The sequence below is a fragment of the Mirounga leonina genome, unplaced genomic scaffold (assembly GCF_011800145.1).
Source record: "Mirounga leonina isolate KUSES-001 unplaced genomic scaffold, KU_Mleo_1.0 Mir_92, whole genome shotgun sequence".
Classification (NCBI taxonomy): domain Eukaryota; kingdom Metazoa; phylum Chordata; class Mammalia; order Carnivora; family Phocidae; genus Mirounga; species Mirounga leonina.
In genome coordinates this window covers 3,735,428-3,755,646 of record NW_023270852.1, presented here as the reverse complement: position 1 = coordinate 3,755,646, position 20,219 = coordinate 3,735,428, and the positions used below count along the sequence as shown (strand labels likewise).

At 46.5% G+C, this 20,219-nt stretch overlaps 1 protein-coding gene across 1 annotated transcript in view; it reads left to right on the top strand.

Annotated features, from left to right (window-relative positions):
- The first annotated feature begins 3,817 nt into the window (after positions 1–3,817).
- SPON1 (spondin 1) overlaps positions 3,818–20,219 on the top strand; it is a 244,865-nt gene continuing 228,463 nt past the window's right edge. The window contains exon 1 of the mRNA XM_034995093.1: positions 3,818–4,263. Within this exon, the coding sequence (XP_034850984.1) occupies positions 4,026–4,263 (238 nt within the window). The 5' untranslated portion in view covers positions 3,818–4,025. The remainder of the gene's footprint in view (positions 4,264–20,219) is intronic.

The following is a 20,219-nucleotide window of genomic DNA, read 5'->3' as shown; positions in this document are numbered from 1 at the left end:
CACCAGAACACAATAGTCAAAATATGGAACTTTCTCCTCGTAAGTTCTACTGATGTCTAGAGGAGAGAATGCAGGATCTCATTCCACGGAGGAGGGAATATAAATGGGTTGCAGGAGAGGAAGGCATTCTAGGTGATGGGAAAGCTACTGGCAAACGTGCAAGGTAGGACTAAAAGTGGGGGACACAGGGAACCCAGCTGACAGCACTGAGAGCTCAGTCTGGGGTCTAGAACCAAATCATGAAGGGCCTTGAAGGTCACTTGAAGAGCTTGGGCTGTGAACGACTTTTTATTCCTAGAACATGGGGTGCATGGAGAATAGGGTGGTGAACCACAGAGGCAGTCCCTACCCTTACAGAGCTTGGAATCTAGTGACAGAGACAGACATGGAATAAATACAAAATGTGACAATCAAATATAAAAATGAATATGGAATTATAAATCTTGAGAACATTAAGAGAAAATATATCAGGTTCCAGGAGAGCATATAAGGAGGAGCATATAAATAGGCAATCAGGAAGGACTCCTCTGAGGAAGCAGTTTTGCACGGAGATCTGAGAGATGCTCAGAAGTTGGCTGAGGATGGTGGCAGGTGGGAGAGACTATAGGCCAAGAGAACAGGACAGGCACATGCTCACAACACCGAGGAGCCCTGGGGGTTGGAGCCTGTGACAGAAGGGGTGCATGGCCTGAGAGGATTCAGGAGGGCATTGGAGGCCATGTTGAAGATTCTTTCTTTGTTCTGAGAGCCCTGAAAAGCCACCGAAATGGGTTTTAACCTTGGGATTGACATTCAAGTCTGCATTTTAAAAAGGATCATTTGGTGGGGGAATGGGTTAGCCCCGTGATGGGTATTAAAGAGAGCACATTCTGCATGGAGCACTGGGTGTTATACGCAAACAATGAATCATGGAAAACTACATCAAAAACTAATGATGTAATGTATGGTGATTAACATAACATAATAAAAAAATAAAATTAAAAAAAGGATCATTTGGGCTTCAGCACAGAAGGCATATTGGAGGGCAACAAGAGTGGACGTGGGCAGCCCAATTAGGAGGCTGAGAGATGGTGACATCTGACTGGTGTGGTGGCAGAGGAGATGGAGAGAAGTGGACAGGTTCAAGAGGTAGTTAGAAGGTGAAACCTGGTGATGGATTGGATGTGCGGAGAGAGAACAGAGGTCTGAGGCGACAGCAGAGCTGGGTTGGGGAAATCTAGCTTGAGGAGTGGCCCTGGAGCTTGATGGGCTGCTTAAAGCTGGCTGTCATAGCCTAGATGATGAGGTCAACACTGTGTAGTGGGAAGAACCCCATTTTTGTGTTCGGTGAGGCCTGTTTTGAATCTTGTATCTTTTCCCCTTACTAGCTGTGGCTCCTAGACAGGAGATTTTATAGGTTCCTAATTTGGGAAACAAGGCGGGAGGGGAAATGGGCCTCCTACTTGACATGGTTTTCCTGTCAATGTTTAATAAAAAATTAACTCTTACATCCCTGCCCGCTCCATACCCGCCCATATCCGTGTTAGATTTGACTGTGTTGATTCAGATGAAAAGAGCACATATGTGGGTTATTGGACATACAGTAAGATCTGTAAAGGCAGAAGCCACATTTTATTCATCTCTGTATATTCATTCCCATCCTCTGAGATAAAATCTACACAACACTTATCTTAGTTTGTAGCATATATCACAAGTATAATTTGAAAAGATTGTGTAACTATGTATTTAATGTTTGCTTTTCCCACTGGATTGTAAGATCCACAAAGACAAGTAATAAGTCTGTCTTGTGTCCTAGTACTGAGCACATGGTCAGCCTTCAACATGAATGAATGAATGAATGAATGAATGAATCTTTGTTCCCTATGGGGCCCACTGCTGAGCACAGACTTGGCACCAAATCTGCACTCAATAAGAGCATGCTGGATGATTGGCACTATGCACCACAGAATCTAGCATGAGCTCCAAGCCAGTGACATGGGAGATAATTCACTTGGGACACAGATATGAATCCGAGTGTCACCTCTATGAAGGAGGGCTGGTCAGCTGGATCAGGTGCTCCTGAGGGTCAAAGAAGGTCAGGACTGAGAAAAAAGCAGAATTGGGGGCGCCTGGGTGGCTCAGTCGTTAAGCGTCTGCCTTCAGCTCAGGTCATGATCCCAGGGTCCTGGGATCGAGCCCCGCATCGGGCTCCCTGCTCAGCGGGAAGCCTGCTTCTCCCTCTCCCACTCCACCCGCTTGTGTTCCCTCTCTCACTGTGTCTCTCTCTGTCAAATAAATAAATAAAATCTTAAAAAAAAAAAAAAAAGCAGAATTGGCTTCAGTAAGGGGGCACTCGTGGGTGACTTCTGAGAGAAGGTGCTCAGTTAATAGTCTCAGCGGGAGTCCCAGGACAAGGATTGGAAAGTTAAGTGAGCAGGTGTGGAGGAATGGAGATTTCCAATGCAGACAGCTCTTCTGGGCAGTTAGTTAGTGATGTCAAAGAGGAAAAACCTGACCTGGAAAGCAAAGGAGATTGCTTTTTAAATGTAGGCATTTAAGATGTGTTGATGACCCAGGGGGAGGAAGAGGGGTCACCAAAACTTGTGAAAGCCCTTGGAGAGGGATGCTTGTCACACTGAGGGGAGGCAGGGGCCTTAAGGCTGTGGTACCCAGGACCAGCCCAGACCTACCCATTGGGGGGGGGCGGGGCATGGAGGCTAGGCCAGGTGTTTTATATGGGTCATTTCATTGGACTCTAGCACCCCCTAGAGGAAGGGCTTATTAGCCTGGAGGCGCACACACACACACTCCCTCCAGAGCGTGAAACTGGAGGTTGGAGAGACTAAAAAATCGCCAACGCCTCGCAGAAGGTGAGTGGCAGGACTAAGGTTTGCTCCAAGTCTGTCCCCAGGGAAACACTGGTTGAGATTCCTTCACCTGGGCCTTTTCCTGTCTGGCCTTGGCGTTGGTGCCTCAGGCTCAGTTCCTCTCTAAACATCCCTTACTGGGGACTGAGAACCTGAACTAAAATCTAAGCCCAGAAAAGACAGACTTCTTTGAACCTTTTGAAACTCCTTTCTAGGGCTATATGAGGACTTCCCCGGGGCCTTAGGCACTTTTGTCTTTGGGATCTCCTTCCTTCATAAAACAACAGTAAACATTCTATTTTATGACTGCGTAGGTATAAGTAGAAATATATTAACATTATATAGTATAACATTTTATTAGACCTAAATGGTTTTTTTTTTCCTTCTGATTTTAAAGAAAATATTTTCAGGAGTCTCCAAAAATATTACAGGCTGTAGGCGCTGTGCCTACTGGGCGCAGTTGGATGAGTCATTCTGCTCCTTTCCCATCCTCCAGTCTGACCTGCTCCAAAAGACCAATAGAGTCACACCGTCATGGCATCCGACCCTGCCTTAACTGTTTAGCTGCAGGCCTCAGTTTGCTCATCTGTAAAATGAGTGAAAGTGAGGTCATGTTTGTTGTGTGCAGGGAGAGTGGAGAAGGTGAGCAGAGACCCTTCGCCACCCACCCAGCATACTGGTAAGCACAAAGTAGGTGTGCAACAGAAGTTAGTTTTGTTACTCCGCAGGGTGCAAAGGTGTAGCTGGGGTTGGGGCAGCAGCCTCCTTGGTGGTGGGACAGAGCCCGTCGTGTGCCCGTGCCTTATGATTTCCTCGCCAGACCCTGGGAATCCAGCGTCGCAAAATAAACACGGCCGCGCAGCTAATCGCCAGCTCGGAAACAAAACAGCGCTGCGCTCGGGGATCTGGGCAAAGTCAGCCCGCCCTCCTCCCCCTACGCCGCCGCCCTCCCTTCCTCGCGCGGCTCCGCTAGCTCAGCTCAGCTCAGCTCGGCTCAGCGCGGCGCAGCTCGGCAGCCGCCAAGCCGAGACCCGCACGGTCTCCCGGTTGCCGGCGCCGGCTCCGAGCTCCCGCTCCCCGCCCGGGCTCCGCCAGGTCTCGCTTCTCCGGGGACCCCTTCGGGCAGGCGTCGCGTGGCGAGGGCCAGCGGCAGCGGCACAAAGTTGAGCGCCCGCGAGGATGAGGCTGTCCCCAGCGCCCCTGAGGCTGAGTCGGAGTCCAGCGCTGCTGGCCCTGGCGCTGCCCCTGGCCGCGGCGCTGGCCTTCTCCGACGAGACCCTGGACAAAGTGCCCAAGTCGGAGGGCTACTGCAGCCGCATCCTGCGCGCCCAGGGCACGCGGCGCGAGGGCTACACCGAGTTCAGCCTCCGCGTGGAGGGCGACCCCGACTTCTACAAGCCGGGAACCAGCTACCGTGGTAAGTGGCCCGGCGTGGCGCTGGGGGCGCGGAACCCGGCCCCCGGAAGGGCGCCGACCGCGCGGTGCCGGAGGAGGGCGCATGGTCCCCGGGCGCACGGTGCCGGCAGAGCCCGGCAAGGGCCCCCTGTCCTGACCGCCCTCAGCCCCTCTCGCCGCGAGCTCCGCGCGGCTCCCGAGCCCGCGTCCGGGGCCGTCGTGGGGGCCGCAGCCCGGCGGGGCAGCTCCATCTCGGACGCGCGGTTCTCGGGCGTGGGCTGCAGCCGGGCAACGCGCCACGCGGACCTGGCTGGGAGGGAACCTGGCTTCTCCCCACCCCGGCCCGCGCCGGGAGAGCAGTGGAAACCCGTCTTCCTCCAGATCCGCCTCAGGAGTGGAGGGAGCCCTGGTTTCTCTCTGTCGGGTGCCAGACCAGGTGGGGGACAGCCTTTCCCCTCTCTCGTCCCTGAAGGGGAGGATACCAGCTTCTCTCAGAGCAGCCCCCCCGGGATGGTCACCCCGGTATCCTCGGACAGATGCCTCCAGGAGAAGGGACTTCGGCTTCTCCCTTGACTGGTCCCGGGGCACGGGGAGGAGGGGAGGAAGAGCCTGAAGCTTTCGGAAGGGTCCCCGGCAAGAACTCCAAATAATTTTCCGATGGTCCCAGGCGAGGGAGAAGAGTCTGGATTTCTAGGACAGGCTTCCAGTGGAATGGGCCTCCGAGGAGCTCTGTGTGGGTTCGAAATGGGAAGGGAAACCCGGTGAAGACGGAAAGGGAAGCCCAAATTCCCGAGGCCTGCTCCCTGGAGGTCGGGGGACCCTGGCTCCAGCCACCCCGAGGCTCTGCGCCTGGGGGATGTAGCGCCTACGCTCCTCGGCTGAGCGCAGGGAGGGGATGTCCAGGCAGGTGAGCGCCTCCTGGCCGGAGAGCCCCTCGACCCGCGCAGACCTGAAGCCCCCTGACTCCATCCCCGCCGCCCACCGCCTCTCTCCGCAGCCCATCATCTCCCCCAGACATCTTTTCCCCGCCGTACTCCAGTGGGGAGACAGGACCTGAGGCAGGGAAGGAAGCCTGCCGGGTCTCACCTGGGACTCCGCGGGCGGGGAGTGACGGGCTGCCTGCTGCCCCCCCCCGCCCGCCCCCCGGCTCTTCGTAAGTCAGCCCTGGTGCCTCGCAGGGAAGAGCGGGTCTTGGGGGCAGCTGGTGGGCTCGAAGCCGCCGCCCTTGCATCCCCGCCTTCCGGGTTCCCAGAGCGCTGCGGGGGGAAGCGGTGGGAGAACACTGGAGAAAGTTTGGGCCACTGTCAGCGGGCGTCCCCGCCGCACAGTTCACCGTAAGCAGGCGCTACCCTTCCCGGAACGCTTCTCCCGGTTTTCCGGGATTATGTCCCCGGGATCGTGTCCCAGACTCTGTCCACCCGGAGCTTCCCAGAGCTGCGTCCGGGCGCCCCCCGCACGTGGCGGCGCTCAGCGCAGGGCGAGCCCCCTGACTCCCCGCGCGCCGGCCGGCGGGACCCTCGGTACTGCGCGGAGAAAGAACCCCCGGGCAGCCCGGGAGGGAGCCGGCGGGGTAGCGGGGCTGCGGGTGCGGCCACAGCCTTTCCGAGGAGTTGGGAGACAGCCAGTCCTCTCCGTGGACTGGAGGGAGGACGGCGAACCCCTCCTTCGCCTCTTGAGGCCTCACCAAAACCGAGGACCTGGTTTCCCTGGGGAACCCGCCCAAGCTCCACGTGGCAGGGAAAGAGGCAGCTTTAGAGTCAGAGGGACTTGGCTTTAGTAGCCGTGTGACCTTGTGCAAGTCCTTTAATTTCTCTGAACTTATTTCCCGGCGGTGAAAGTAGCTATTTATCCAACAGCTCTGGTGGTTGTAGGGAGTAAAGGAGTTGACAAAGATGAGTGTACCTGAGGGTCCCAGTACATGTTTGTTTGAGTTGGATGTGAGGCCCTTATTGGTTTAATAACGGAGGGGTGTGCCTAGTCAGATTTGGTTTTGATGTGTGTGTATGTGATAAAAGGTGTTCTCAGCACAATCTACCAGTGAAAGGTGTCTATCTGGGTCCTCATGAATTAATGGAATGAATGAATGAATGATTTCTCCACACTAGCCTAAGATTATTATTAATATAAGCCCAAGAGGATATTTTTAGGTGATTTAGGCAAGTCGGGGGGCCCATGCCCAGTGTCTTACCAGGCATTTCTTCCCACACAAATCCTCTTGAGCTATGTGCGACAGGTACCCCAACCCTGGGGAGCAGGGGCACCTGGTATTCACATGATTGGCGGGGTTCCACAACTGCCAGAGTGTCCATGGCCTGAAGGTGAGAACCGGGACTAGGGGACAGGGGAGCACTAGACTTTCACCTACAGGTTTTTCCAGCCTAAACATTAGCCTTTTGGACTGTGACTCCCCGCTCAGGCTGTTGGCCTGTGGTCACCTCTTCTCCCTTCTGGTGCCTAAGAGATCTTGAAAGGAAGATGTTGCAGGAACCATGCCCCAGCCTTCTGAATAAATACTCTGAGACTAGCAAATCTGATTCCGCCACTCAAAGTTAGGAAGAAAAGGGCGCTTCCCTAGTTTGTGACATTTTCTGTTGGCTTATACTTTCTTAGAATAATTATGTTAAAAGTAAATCAAATGCATTCTGCTCAGGTATTGACTCAGGGGCTGTGGGAGTTAACATTCCCCTGGTGTTCGAGTTGCTTTTTCACTTTTTCTTGAGTTAGAGCCCCTCACAAGCCTTGGAATCAATGGCTTGTTTTCCTGCCTGAAATCTTTGTCCCCAGAATTCCAGTACATCCCTGAATAGCTTCTGCTCTCCACATCCCCCACTCAGGATCTCCTTTAGGTATTCTACAGTGGATTAAAATGGTCACTGTTAAAAAAAAAAAAAATATATATATATATATATATATATATATATAAAAGCATGGGGTTTCTTCTCACCAGCCAGGATCCAATGGAGATTATTATTCAAACTTTTCCAAGTTGTTAGTACTATATTGACTTCCTTCTCTCTCCCACCACTTCTCTCTACTCTCCCTCCCTCTTTCCCCTTTCCCCCCTCCCTTGGCAATAATTGTGCTTTAGAAAGCTCTGAAAGGCCTGCTCTGTTTCTAACCATGGCCTCCTTTGACAGGGAGATTACAGTGATTAAAAATAACAAGTTGAGGATCCTCAAGGGGCTTCCCTTATAGGAGGACAATTTGCAGGACCAGCCATTCCCAGATCACAGTTTCAAGCCAAATAGAAGAAAATCAGCTGAAATGTTCAAGAATTGATTGAAAATAAAAGAGGCTCTTTTGTCTGACTAAAGGTCTGTTTATTAGGAAAATAAAGCCAGACCCTGGCTAATGAGAGTGGCTTTTCCTAGATGCTCTTTAAAGGGAAATTTCAAGGAACTTGATGGGAAAAGAATGTCCAGTTGAGATTTCAAAAGCTTGTCCAACTTCAAGCATAATTGGGGGATTTATTCTAAACCGGGAGGTTTGGAGACCTCCAAAGCTGCTTGGCTTTCTCTTTCTTTGTCCCACTCTGGGGCACACAATGCCATAGGAGTGGGTGTCCCGGAGAGCTCCATCTCAGTCTGGTAGAAAGAGCATAGGCTTTGATGTTGACTGGGTCTGTTTCAACTTCTGCTCAGTCATAAATTCACTGTGTGACCTCAGGCAGGCCTCTTCACCTCTCTGAGCCACAATTTCTCCAGCTATAAAATGAGAGTGCTCCCCCACCTCTTACAGCATTGCTGTGAGAGTCAGAAATAATCTGTTTAAAAAAAAAAAAAAGCTGTCATAGAGTAAGTGCTCAAAAAATATATATATTAAGATGATTATTTTGGAAATAGAAAAATACTTAGCAGTGACACTGGATGAGACATTGTGTTAAGTACTTACTACTCATCTCACTTATTCCTTACAGTACTTTGAGGCAATTTATTGTTATTCTTATTTTACAGATGAGAAGACCAAGTCATAGAGAGGTTTAGTAACTTGCCCATGATCACACAGCTAATAATCAGTGGAGTAGGATACAAACTAAGGGATGTCTGACTCCTAAATCTTGTTCTTAACCAGTCTTCTATCTTGACACATGAAATGAAGGGATAACAAAATGAATTGACTCTAGCTACCCTAGGCCTCCTGGATGGTGAGTCTTCATTGAAGGGAAGGAGCAACATTTCAAGATAATTGACATATCTTGGGATACAAAGTATAAAGTGATGGCTCCTTATTTACATTTGCTTTTTTTCTTTTTATAGACTTCAGGATTGCATTTCCTCATAAACCAGAGAATTAATTTAGAAACACGAACAACCTTGTCAATCTTTAGCCAATTCCTTTTGTTTGTGGGGATACAGAAACAAATTGGATAGGAAAAAACCCCTAATTTGCTGGTTGGTTTATTTTTACATGCAGATTTATACTACCATGCCTACAAAATTATGTATTTGTAAAGTACATATGGAGAATCTGAGAAATTTAAACTGGATAAGGTCTTTTAAATAAACTATTTCTGATCTAGTGGGGTTTAAAAAAAATTAAGTACTGCTGATGATATTATAATTACCTATAAGTCACCCCCCCACCTCTCCTCTTTTCTTCTACTATTCCCCTCTTTTTTATCATGTAACTTTATTTCTTAAACTTTGCCCCCTTTTAATAAGCATTTAGTTCAAATTGATAATAAAAATTAAAAGAGATTGCTTACTGCTTTGAGTTTCCTGAAATGGAAAAAAAAAACCATCAAAACACACAAAAAATGAAAGCCTATCGAATCGACATTTGTCAAGGTTAGAACTTGGGTACTCCCCCATACACGGTGAAATTGTCATTCCATTGCTGCTGACGGACTCAACTGGAACAATAGGGTGTAATTGCTGATATGTTCACAAACATGGGCTGATATATCAAGAATTTTTCACTATTATTCTCCATTTGCTTGTTATATAGAGTGTCAGATGCGGCTCAATATTAATTTCTGTGGGAGAGGAAAACCTCTTACCATGTTATATTAGTCAAGATACAGGTTAAGCTCGTGTTTCAAAGAGACCCCAAAATACAGTGTTTTAAATAAGAGGTAAATGGGAAGTCTAAGATGATGGACAGCTTTGCCTCACAGGGTCAACCAGGAACCCAGCTTCCCTCTGTTGTGTTGCTTTGCCAATTCCCTAGCACTCTGTTGCCCAGTAGGCGGCCAAGAGTTACAGCACCTGAAATGTAGCTGGTCCAAATCGAGATGTGCTCTGAGTGTTAAGTACGCACTGGTTGTTGAAAAATCGAGATGAAAGAAAAATAAACTTCTCAATAATTTTTTTTAAAGATTTTATTTATTTATATGACAGAGATAGACACAGAGAGAGAGGGAACACAGCAGGGGCAGTGGGAGAGGGAGAAGCAGGCTTCCCGAGGAGCAGGGAGCCCGATGCGGGGCTCGATCCCAGGATCCTGGGATCATGACCGGAGCCGAAGGCAGACGCTTAATGACTGAGCCACCGAGGCGCCCCTCAATAATTTTTTATATTGATTGCATATGGAAGTGATAATTGTATATATTAGGTTAAATAAAGCACAGTGTTAAAATTAATTTTACTTGTTTTACACTTATCCCTACTGGATACTTGTTAACCAATACTATGCATTTCACCTGCCTTGAGCTTATTTCTGCTGGACAGCGCTGTTGTGGGGTGTTCTCATCAGAATGGTTACAGCTGTGTCACTACAAACACATCTGGGTTCTAGTCAGCAGGCAGCTTTCTTTTTCATCATGTGACCCAGAATGGTGCTCAGTGCTTCCCAACACACTCCACTGGTAAGAATTTAGTGACTTCACTACACCTAGCTGCAAGGGAGCCTGGGAACATTTAACTGGGCAGCCACATGCCCAGCTAAAACTTGGGGAAAGGATTTGTTGTTGTTTTCCAAAAGGATGAAGGTGAAAATGGATTTAAAGGGCTAATAGCTATCTCTGCCACATGTTTTAATACATAGTCGTATAAAAATACAGTATTTCAAATACTCTCATTCAGTGAAAGGTATCTAGATGGTCTTCTCAACAGCATGTGAAGTTGATATAATTGCTAAATGAGTCCATAGGGGAAGAAGTGTTGCCGTGTGTGTGTGTGTGTGTGTGTGTGTGTGGTGTTGATAGGTTTCATACTGAGAAGAAAAAAAAGGGGCCAATATGTCAGAGTGGCCTGTTCTGTCTCACCCTCTCCCTCAATAAAGGAGGAAGCTATAACGAAAGAAACGAATGAAGGAGGAAGTGGGTAAAACAAGAAAATGAGAGAGAAAAGAGGAAGAGAAAGAAGTGGAGGAGGAGGAAGAAGAAGAAAGGGAGAGGGAGGAAGAAGGAGGAGGAGGAGAAGGGGAAAGAAACTGAAAGAGAAGAAACAAAAGCTCATTGGGTGGAGTATATATTCAGAGTGAAAATGAAAGACAATTTGAGGAGACTGGTGTCCCATCTTACTTGAGAGTTAGGTTCAAGAAGCACTATGGAAAGCAAAGATCCCATAGGTCAAAATTATTCCTTAAAAATCCTTTCAAATTGTATGTCAACAACATGGGCACTAGATTCAATGTAGCCTTCTTTGTGTCCCCTTCCAGACAGTTCTGTTAGTGGGGAATAGAAGCAAACCGACATTTCTCAGTAAGTCCAGCACTTCTAATTGTCTGTCCACCATGGAAAGGGACCAATGCTCCCTCAATTGAGTGACAGGAAAAACAAGCGATTTGCTGGTCCTCAACCACTGACGTGACAGGTACAAAATACTGACTCTGAAGGAGTGAGGGAACGAGAGTCTCCTCTCAGGCACACTCAAGCAAGTGCATGCATTGAATGGAGTGGCAACTGGCCCAAACTATCAAAGGTGTTCTTTCCTCTGTTTTTCTTCGGACAGCATACCATTGTGTGTGATGATGTCTTAGACACCTACAATATCAGCGAGCTCACCCCGCCACGTAACGCTTTGCACATGGCTGGCCAGCTCTTACTGGTATACATTTCCCACTTTTACAGGGTATCTTGGCTGGGCTGGAGTTGAGGCTAGGATGGGAAGGGTAAGGAGTTGGGTGACATCACCAGATGTCCTTGTGAGCTCTACATAGACAAGGCTTCTAACTTTCACAGAATATTCAAAACTTCCATGAAAGATTCCGGAAAACTTAAACACATCTACAGATTAGCTGAGGCCCAGAAGACCCATGGGCAGTAACTCAAACCCTATCTACAGTTGTGGCTCAGATATTTGCAAATATGCCTCATGGACTTTGTGAGACAACAGGACAGCAGGGAAGGACTCCAAGCACAAGCCACCATGTGTGGGGGGTAGGGGTGTGAGAGGATGGGCAGACTCGGACCAGGTCATAAAAACTGGATGGTGATTCTAGGTGCTATAGGAAGCTCTTAGGATCCTCCTTCTTGTCCTCCCCTCCTCCTTTTCTCTTTCTCCTTTTCATCCTTCTTCATTTTCTTTCCGCAGCTGCAACACTACCCTTTGAATTTTCCAAACACACCAAGCTCATTCCTACCCCAGGGTCTTTGTACATGCTCTTGCCCATGACTAGAATGGTCATGCCCACATCTTCATATGGCTTGCCCCTTGTCTTTTAAGTTTCAGCTCAGATTTTATCCCTTTGAAGAGGCTTCTCTGACCACCAATTTATGTTTCCCATTACTTTGGCCTGATTTTATTTTCATCATAGCCCATAATCACTCTCTGAAATTATCTTGTGCATCATCTACCTCCTTAAGCTAGAATATGAGCTTTATGAGAGCAAGGACTGTTTCTTTCTTATTTGCCATTTATTTCTAGCACCCAGAACAGTTTGTGGATGTAACAGGAATTAAATCATTATTCTTGGGGGAAAAAAAATGAAGAATCCTGGTGTGAGATCTCCCTCTAAGAGAGCTAGATGGGAGAAAGAGAAGGCGTTTCTCTCTCAGCCAGAGAAGTGAGACCAGGGTTGGGGACCAACAGCAGGGAGGGACCTCCAGGTGATGGCAGCAGAGAGAAAGGATGTCCCTTGCCCTGGGGGCATTGGCTGGGGGGTGAGGGCAGGCAGATGGCTGGGTCCCAGGTGAAGACTGTTGGGAGGAAGGAGATCGGCATGCTGGAAAGTTGGGTCATTGATGGTTCAGAGGTGAAGAGCAGAAGGACAGCAAGCCAAAGAGCAAACAGAAGGGGCTCCCAGCCTCAGACACTGGTTCTGATTGAATGAAGAAGAAGGCAGAGAGAATTGTTGATCCATCAAACCTAGACACCAGTTATTAAGTGAATTTCCCTGGAATCAGCACTTGGCGGGGTCATTTGTGTGGTTTCCAAACCTAGCTATGCATCAGAATCACTTGAAAGTTAAGCAAACAAACCATAGCTTCACTGGACCCACCCCAAACAAAGGGCTGGATTCCAGAAATCTATTATCTGTCCTTTTTTTTTTTTAAATAGAGAGGGAGACAGAAGTGGAGGCAGAGGGAGAGGGAGAGAGAGAATCCTAAGTAGGCTCCACACCCAGCACAGAACCCAATGTGGGGCTCCATATGGGGCTCGATCTCATAACCCTGAGATCATGACCTGAGCTGAAATCAAGAGTCGGACGCTTACCCAACTGAGCCACCCAGGCGTGCCCCCCCTTTTTCTTTTAAAACAAGATGGGGAGACACAAGGAGAAGGTGGCCAAAAGGTGGTCACTTTTCTATAAGCATGCTTCCCCATCACAGCCTCTCCCAGCCCCACCGCAGCCTCCCATGCTCCACATACGTTAGCACTGCTCACACCACTGCCCTATCCTGTTGCAGTGAGACATGAGTAGAGTGGCCAGTAGAATGTCCTCGAAGCTGGAATGATAGCAGCTTTCCCCTGCCTCGGCTGCCGAGTGCTGGGGAGAGAAGAATCGTGAGCTTCCTTTAGGCAACAACACTCTCAAACTGGCAGAGCCTGAGCTGGTTGTACTTTTCTCTTGCCAACATTTCCTTTCCATGCAACTTCCACTCATTGGTCCAGGTTCTGTTCTTTGGAGACGAGTAAATAAGGTCTCCCCTTGACCATGTGTCAGCCCTTGGGGTGTCTGTGGAGAAATACCTACTCTGACATCTCTTCTGACAAAATGCCCCCTTTCTTCAGCCTTCTTTCGAGGATGCTGTTTCTTGTCCCCTTGCACTTTGTACTCCAGATGTGCTCTGATAGGGATGGAACACGGGAAAGGATTATCTCCCTTGTCCTGAACGCTGTGTTGGTGTTAGGCTTGCCAGGTCTTGTGTTTGCTCTTTTGGCAGCTATGCTGTACTCTGGGATCATGCTGAGCTCGTAGCCAGCAAAAATTCCTGTGAACTGCTGGGAAGGCTTGCTTCCCTTCTCTCCCTATACTGGTGCGACTGGTTCTTGAACCTAAGAGTCCTCCTGACTTAGTCTTCATCTTCCTCAGACTTAATCTAGCAGGTTTGGGCCCATCCCTATGGCTGTCAACCACTCATGAATCTGGATTCTGTCACTGAGTATGTAGCCACATAATCTAATGTTGGATTATCTACAATTTTGATAAGCAGTCTTAGAAATCTTTATTGAAGCTGGTAAGAATAGTTGAGCAGGTCAGGGCTCCTTTGACATCCCTTGAGTTTTTCCGTCAAGTTGACATCTAGTTAATGGTTTTAAAGTCGATACTTATGTACCAACTGCCACCTTCCTGGTCAGCCATTTCAGTTTAGCCACAAATACTGTCTCCCTAGCCTGCTAAGGAATCATATAGTCTAGGCAGAATTATTGTCTTTCTTTGTTTCAAAATTAGTGAAGGCTCTTTCCAGGCAACATGACAGGAACAAAGTCAACCAAAGTAAAGCAAAAAGAGAATTATTGAGTCCCATATTTGGAAAATCTAGGGGTGGGTCTGGCTTCAGGTATAAATGGATCTGGGAACCCAGAAGGGTTCTCTCCTGCCTCTCTCCTTTCCACCCCTTCCTTCTACCTTGCCTGTCTCACTCTTCCCATCCTTTATCTCTTGGCTGTGTTTCTATCTGTTGTCCTCATTTTTCTTACTACAGATAAACTTTCTCCAAATAACAAGGAGGATAGCTGCCAAGAACCGTGAATGAAAAGCCTTTCAGTTAGTTCTGTAACTAAAAGAAAAGCCCTTGTCCCTTTGACTCCAAATGGGAAAATCTCAGAGAAGGATTCTGATTGGTCCATCTTGGGTCATAAACCCAGGTGACTGGGATGTGGAGAGAGACTAAATTTGGGTCACAGTCCTTCTGTAATGTTATGTTTCAGGAGGGAGATCATCCAGCCCCAAAGATCGTCCAAGTAGAGGAAGAAGTGAGGCTCCTGGACAGTGTGCAGCCCTTGGTGCTACCTGCCCTCACTCATGTTCCCAGCTACATTCTCTTGGCTGACACATCTCCAAGTCCCCAGGAGCTTTCTTCCCACCCATCCCTCTTCCTGTCCACATAATGGTCAGCTCAGGACTCATTCATCTGGCTCCCAGCTATCCCATGAAGAGGTAGCATGTGGGGGAAAGAATGAGCTTCTATTGAGCTGTTGCAATGTGCTTCGTATACATTTTCTCCTTTAATCCTTACAACAAACCCATGATAGATGATAATGATGATCCCTATTTTATAGAAGAGAATGATTTATTTGTAAGACATCTTATTAGTTTAACATTCATATATACTTACTATTACAAATATTAATTCATTACTTGTCATAATAACAGTATGAGATAAATACTCTTACTGCCATTTTACAGTAGATTAGAGACTGAGAGCATGAGAGGTTAAGTAACTTGCCCAAGGTTACATATAGTAACCGGGGTGATTTGAACCCAGACTTGTTAGCTACATCCATTATAGAAAAACAGTTTTTGATTTTTAGATATGTGTGCTATTTCATTTGGAATGGGAGGTGTTTCATCTCTGGCTGGGAATGCCGGAGCACTGGCTAAAGAAGACCATCCAGGGGAACAGGGCAAGCCAACCCCACCATACACACTTGCTCACCTTTGGATTTTAAGCCCTGTCTTCCCATCTGTCAACACATCACCAATATCTTTGGCCTAATACTGGCTCAACTGTTGCGCCAGTTTCTAAGTGAACATGTGAGTTGCAGCTTCCTGGTGCTCTGAACGTCACGCAGAGCAGGGAGGGAACCACTGTGGCTTGTGGACTGCTTCAGCATCCCTTGTAAGCCCCCTGTTGCAAGTTAAGGCAGAAGTTAAAGTTCCCCGTAGTTGATGTATGGGACAAGAAGACTGGGGCATCTCAGTAACATTTAGCAGGTGGATGGCAGATGCTGGCCCTGTGATAGAGCTGGTTCAAGATCCTTTCACTGAGGTTGGAGCCGGGGAGTCTGAAACCCAAAGGCGGAGTGGGGAGCATGATGGTACTGGATGAGCTCCCGTGAGGGTGATAGGCACAACAGATGAATTGGGTAACAGCTCATCAGAGTTTGTGTTAGATGGTTGATAACACTGACATTTGAAGGACCCAGAAAGCTATTTGGGAACTGGGGTTTGCATATGGCCAGTGTACCCAAGGATAGGGAGAACTCAACCTTGTGTAGAGATTTAAGGCCAGACTCCAGTGTGAAACATCGGTCCTCATACAAGCAAGGCAGGCCAGAGAGGCCCTTGCCACTGGTTTTTAGGGAAGGGCTATTATTCAGTAATCATGGAACTTCCAGCCTCATCTTCCTAAAACATAAATCTGAATATGACGTTCCCTAACTCAAACCCCTCAGGACCCCCTCATCACCTCCAGGGTGGTATCCCAAGGCTTTGAAGGCTTTGAAGAAGTTTCTGCCCCGTGTTCACCTTCTTCCCTGGACCTCTTAGCATACTCTCCCTCCCAGCTTGCATTTTATGAAATACAGAATTGCTTCTGGTTTCCAAAGTCAAGACTGGCTCATCATGCCTTTCCCTCTACCTGGAGTGCTATTAGTCCTCTCGTCTACTGGACAAACTCCTATTCCTCATTCAACTTGGAGTTCAAATGCCACTGCCTCCTTGAAACCTCCTCTGACTCCCACCTTAGACCCAGATGCTCCTTCCTCTAGGATCCCAGAGCACTTTGTTCCTACCTCCAGAACACCCATCGTATGTTATAAAAAATATCTGCAGATGTGTCTTTTCTTCCCAGCCCTTAGATTATATGCTTCCAGAGGGAGAGGCCATGTCTTTTCTCTGTGTCTCCAGGGGCAGAGCACTGGGCTGGCACAGACAAATGCTCAGCAACAAAAGAATGAGGGAGGCTGACATACTGCACGTGGTAACCCAGGGGAACTTTGAAGGAGGGACCAGAGCAGGAGGAAGCAAACTATGCATTGAAGACAAATGAACACTTTTTCATTCATTCATTTAATGAGTCCTTATTGAGCATATACTGTGTGTTAAAAGGCACACTAAATGCTAAAAATACAGTGCAGCTTAAGACAGACTTGGTCCCTGCCTTCATGGAGCTTACAGGTTATTAGGGGAGACCAGTATTTAACATATAACTTACAAATAAGTATGTACTTAAAATTGGGTGAGAGGAATTCTGAAAAAGGGAAGGAGTGTTGAAAGGGTATATGGTGTGTGGGGCTGAGGGGCTGAGGGGACCTCACAGGACACCCTAGATTGGGTGTGATGAGCTGTAGGAAGACTTTGTTCATTATAAGTGCTTACCCAGATCTCCCCATAACCTGGACTTTGAGGATCGTCCCCAAATCCTGTGAGGATTACCCCCACTGCAATCCTCTCAGTGAGCCCTCATTAGCGCCCCCTAGAGTTTTTCTTTGGTGGTTCAATGATTGTCCCTGAGGACCCAGCTTTTTGAAAACCATTGTCGGTTAATCAGCCTGCTGAGCATCATGATCTTTATCATCATAATCATCACCTTCGTCATCATCTTCTTCAGCCCCAACGTCACCAGCACTCCCACCAGCGTCCATTACAGGTCTTGAATCCTTTTATGCCAGGCTCTGTGATAAATGTTTATTTAATCCTCTCCACATTCCTACAAGGAAGGCAATATCATTAACTTCTTTTTTAAAAATGAGGGAACAGGGAAGTGAAATAACTTGCCAGTGGTCATATAATTAATAAATGATAGCTCTAGAATGCTCATCCGACATCTTCGCTCTCAACCAGTTCCCTGGATGTGCTCACAGGATGGCTCTGAATGGACCTTTTTTTTGTTTTTGTTTTTAAATCCTTCATAAGCATTTTTTCTTGAATTTCTTGGGTCTCTTAATGGCCTCTCTTGGGAGGCACTTGGGAGGCGTCATTAGAGAGAAGATTCTATTATTTATTGCTGAGCTGTCATCTTCAGTCATTACTGGGACTCAGAACATACTACACTCTTTCAGGAAAGAGTCATATAATGGGGCTCTCTGGAGGGATCGGATCTCCTGTCTTCCTTCAGATTATACTGTGTACTACCATCATCACCAGTGATAATTAGGGATCAAAGCCCCACACTGAGTTCAGCCTCCAGAGCCTCCATCTTGTGGGTTGTATTCAGTGAGGTAGAGTATGCCCTCAGTGTTTTTGAACCGACAGGAATGCAGCACTTTGGGAAGCTGAGTTTATGGTTAGCCCTTTAAGTGCACTACCCAGATGTACAAAAAGGTGAATATTTATCATTCAGAAACATTACTTAATAATATTTTTATCAAAATATAACTTACCAGTGGGAAAGTTCACAAATCACAAAGCTTAGTGAATTATCACATGTTGAATACACTCATGCAACCGGTCCCCAGATTGAGAAACAGAACATGATCAGTATTCCAGAGGCATCCCTTGTGCCCCTCCAGATCACTTCTCACTCCACTTTGCCACATGTGTAACTGCTGTTCTGACCTCTGGCATCATAGATTAGTCTGTTTTTGAACTTTATATAGATCTTGAGTGAAAGAAGACACACAGCTTTTGTATTATTTTGTGTGTCTTCTTTCACTTGATTATGTTTATGAGGTTCATTCCTGTAGTATGTAGTAGTAATTCCTTCATTTTCATGACTACGGTGCATTCAATTATACGAATATGCCATAACTTACATATCCGTCCTACTGATGATGGACATTGAGTGTTTCCATTTGGGTGCCAGTACAATATTACTATGAATCTTCTGACAGGTGTTGTGTGGTACTCATCTGTATGCATCCCTGTTGATTTAGGGTGGCATTACTGGATCATAGGGTATGTATGTGTTCAGCCTCAGTAAATACTGCCGAAGAGTTTTCCATTGAAAATTGCTTGTTTTCGGTTCACCAGTGTGTGAAAGTTCCAGTTAACGTTTGATATTGTTAATCCTTTTACGTTTAGTCAACCTGGTAGAAATGCAGTAATTTTTATCTCCCTGTTCACTAACAAGGTTGAGTGTCTTTTCATATGCTTTTTGGCCATTTGGGCACCTTCTTTTATGAAGTATTAGTTCATGTGTTTTGCCTATTTTTCTCTATCGGGTTGTCTATCTTTTTCTTATTGATCTGAAAGAGTTTTTATATGCTTTGGATTAAAGTCAATTGTGGTTAAATGCATTGCAAATATCTTCTTCCACACTCTGCCGTACTTGTTCCTAATGGTGTCTTTTCTTGAGCAAAATTTTTATATCATCCCACTTATGTATCTTCTCCTTTATTGTCAGTTTTTTTTTTTTTTTAATGTCCTGTTTAAAAGTCTTTCTGACTCCAAGGTCATTCATATTTTATCCTCGGCCAACTTCTGAAAGCTTTGTTGTTTTGTTCTTCACATTTAGCTCTACCATCTGTGTGAAGTTTACTTTGTGTATGATGTGTAAGACCAAGATTCACCTGTTTCTACCTAGTTGACCAGTTGCCCCAGCAGCTCTGTTGAAGATAATTGTCTTTTCCCCCAACTGCTCTGCAGTACATCCTTAATCATACATCAAGTTTCCAGGTACTTATGGAACTTTTTCTGGATCCCAAACTATACAATTGGCCTTTTTTCCTTTCCTTGCTAGAATACACTGGCTGAACTTCTATAGCTGCATAAGTCTTGATACGTGGTAGTACAAGCCCACTAACTTTTCACTTCTAGAGATTGCCTTGGGTATTCTTGACCCTTTGCCTTTTCATATACATTTTAGAATCAACCTGTCATTTCACAAAAAAGCATGATGGCAATTTAATTTAGATTGCACTAAATCTATAAATCAATTTGAGAAGAACTGACAACTTTATAATACTGAGTTCACTAGTCCATGAACACAATTCAGTAAACTTAATTGCACATCAACTCTGTGCTAATCACTGTGCGGAGCCTAGATGTGGTTCTTGCTTTTGAAGGACTTGAACGAATAGGTAAACAAACACTTATCCACAAAATGCAATGTGATAATCTCATCACTGATAATAAGAGCTAATATTTATTAAGTGCCTATTATATTCCAGGCAGGATTTTAAGAACTTTACGTGTATTAATTCATTTATGCTTCACAGATACTTGGAGGTAAGTGCTTTATTATGCCCACCTATAGGGTTTTTTTTTTAATTGAAGTGCAGTTGACATACAATATTATATTAGTTTCAGGTGTACAACATAGTGATTCAACATTTCTATGCATTACAAAGCAATCACTGTGATAAATCTAGCTACTATCTGTTGCCACACAAAGTTTTTACAATATCATTCACTATATTCCCTATGCTGTATGTGGCATCTCCATGTCTTATTTATTGTATAACTGGAAGTTTATACCTTTCAATCTTCTTCCCCTATTTCACCCATCCCCCCATTCCCCTCCCGTCTGACAACCACTGGATTATTCTCTGTAACCATGAGTCTGTTTCTGTTTTCTTTTGTTAGTTCATTTGCCACCCCTACTCTAAGGCTGTCAGTCTGTCCCTCAGAGATCTCAGCTCTTTCTTCTGACATCATACTCATCATTTTCTGCTGGCCACTGTTGAGCACCATACTTTCCTGACTCTATTTTACTGTGCTGTTTCTCTCACCCTTTCTTCCTTGCTAGGAAGATCTAGCTGACCTTTT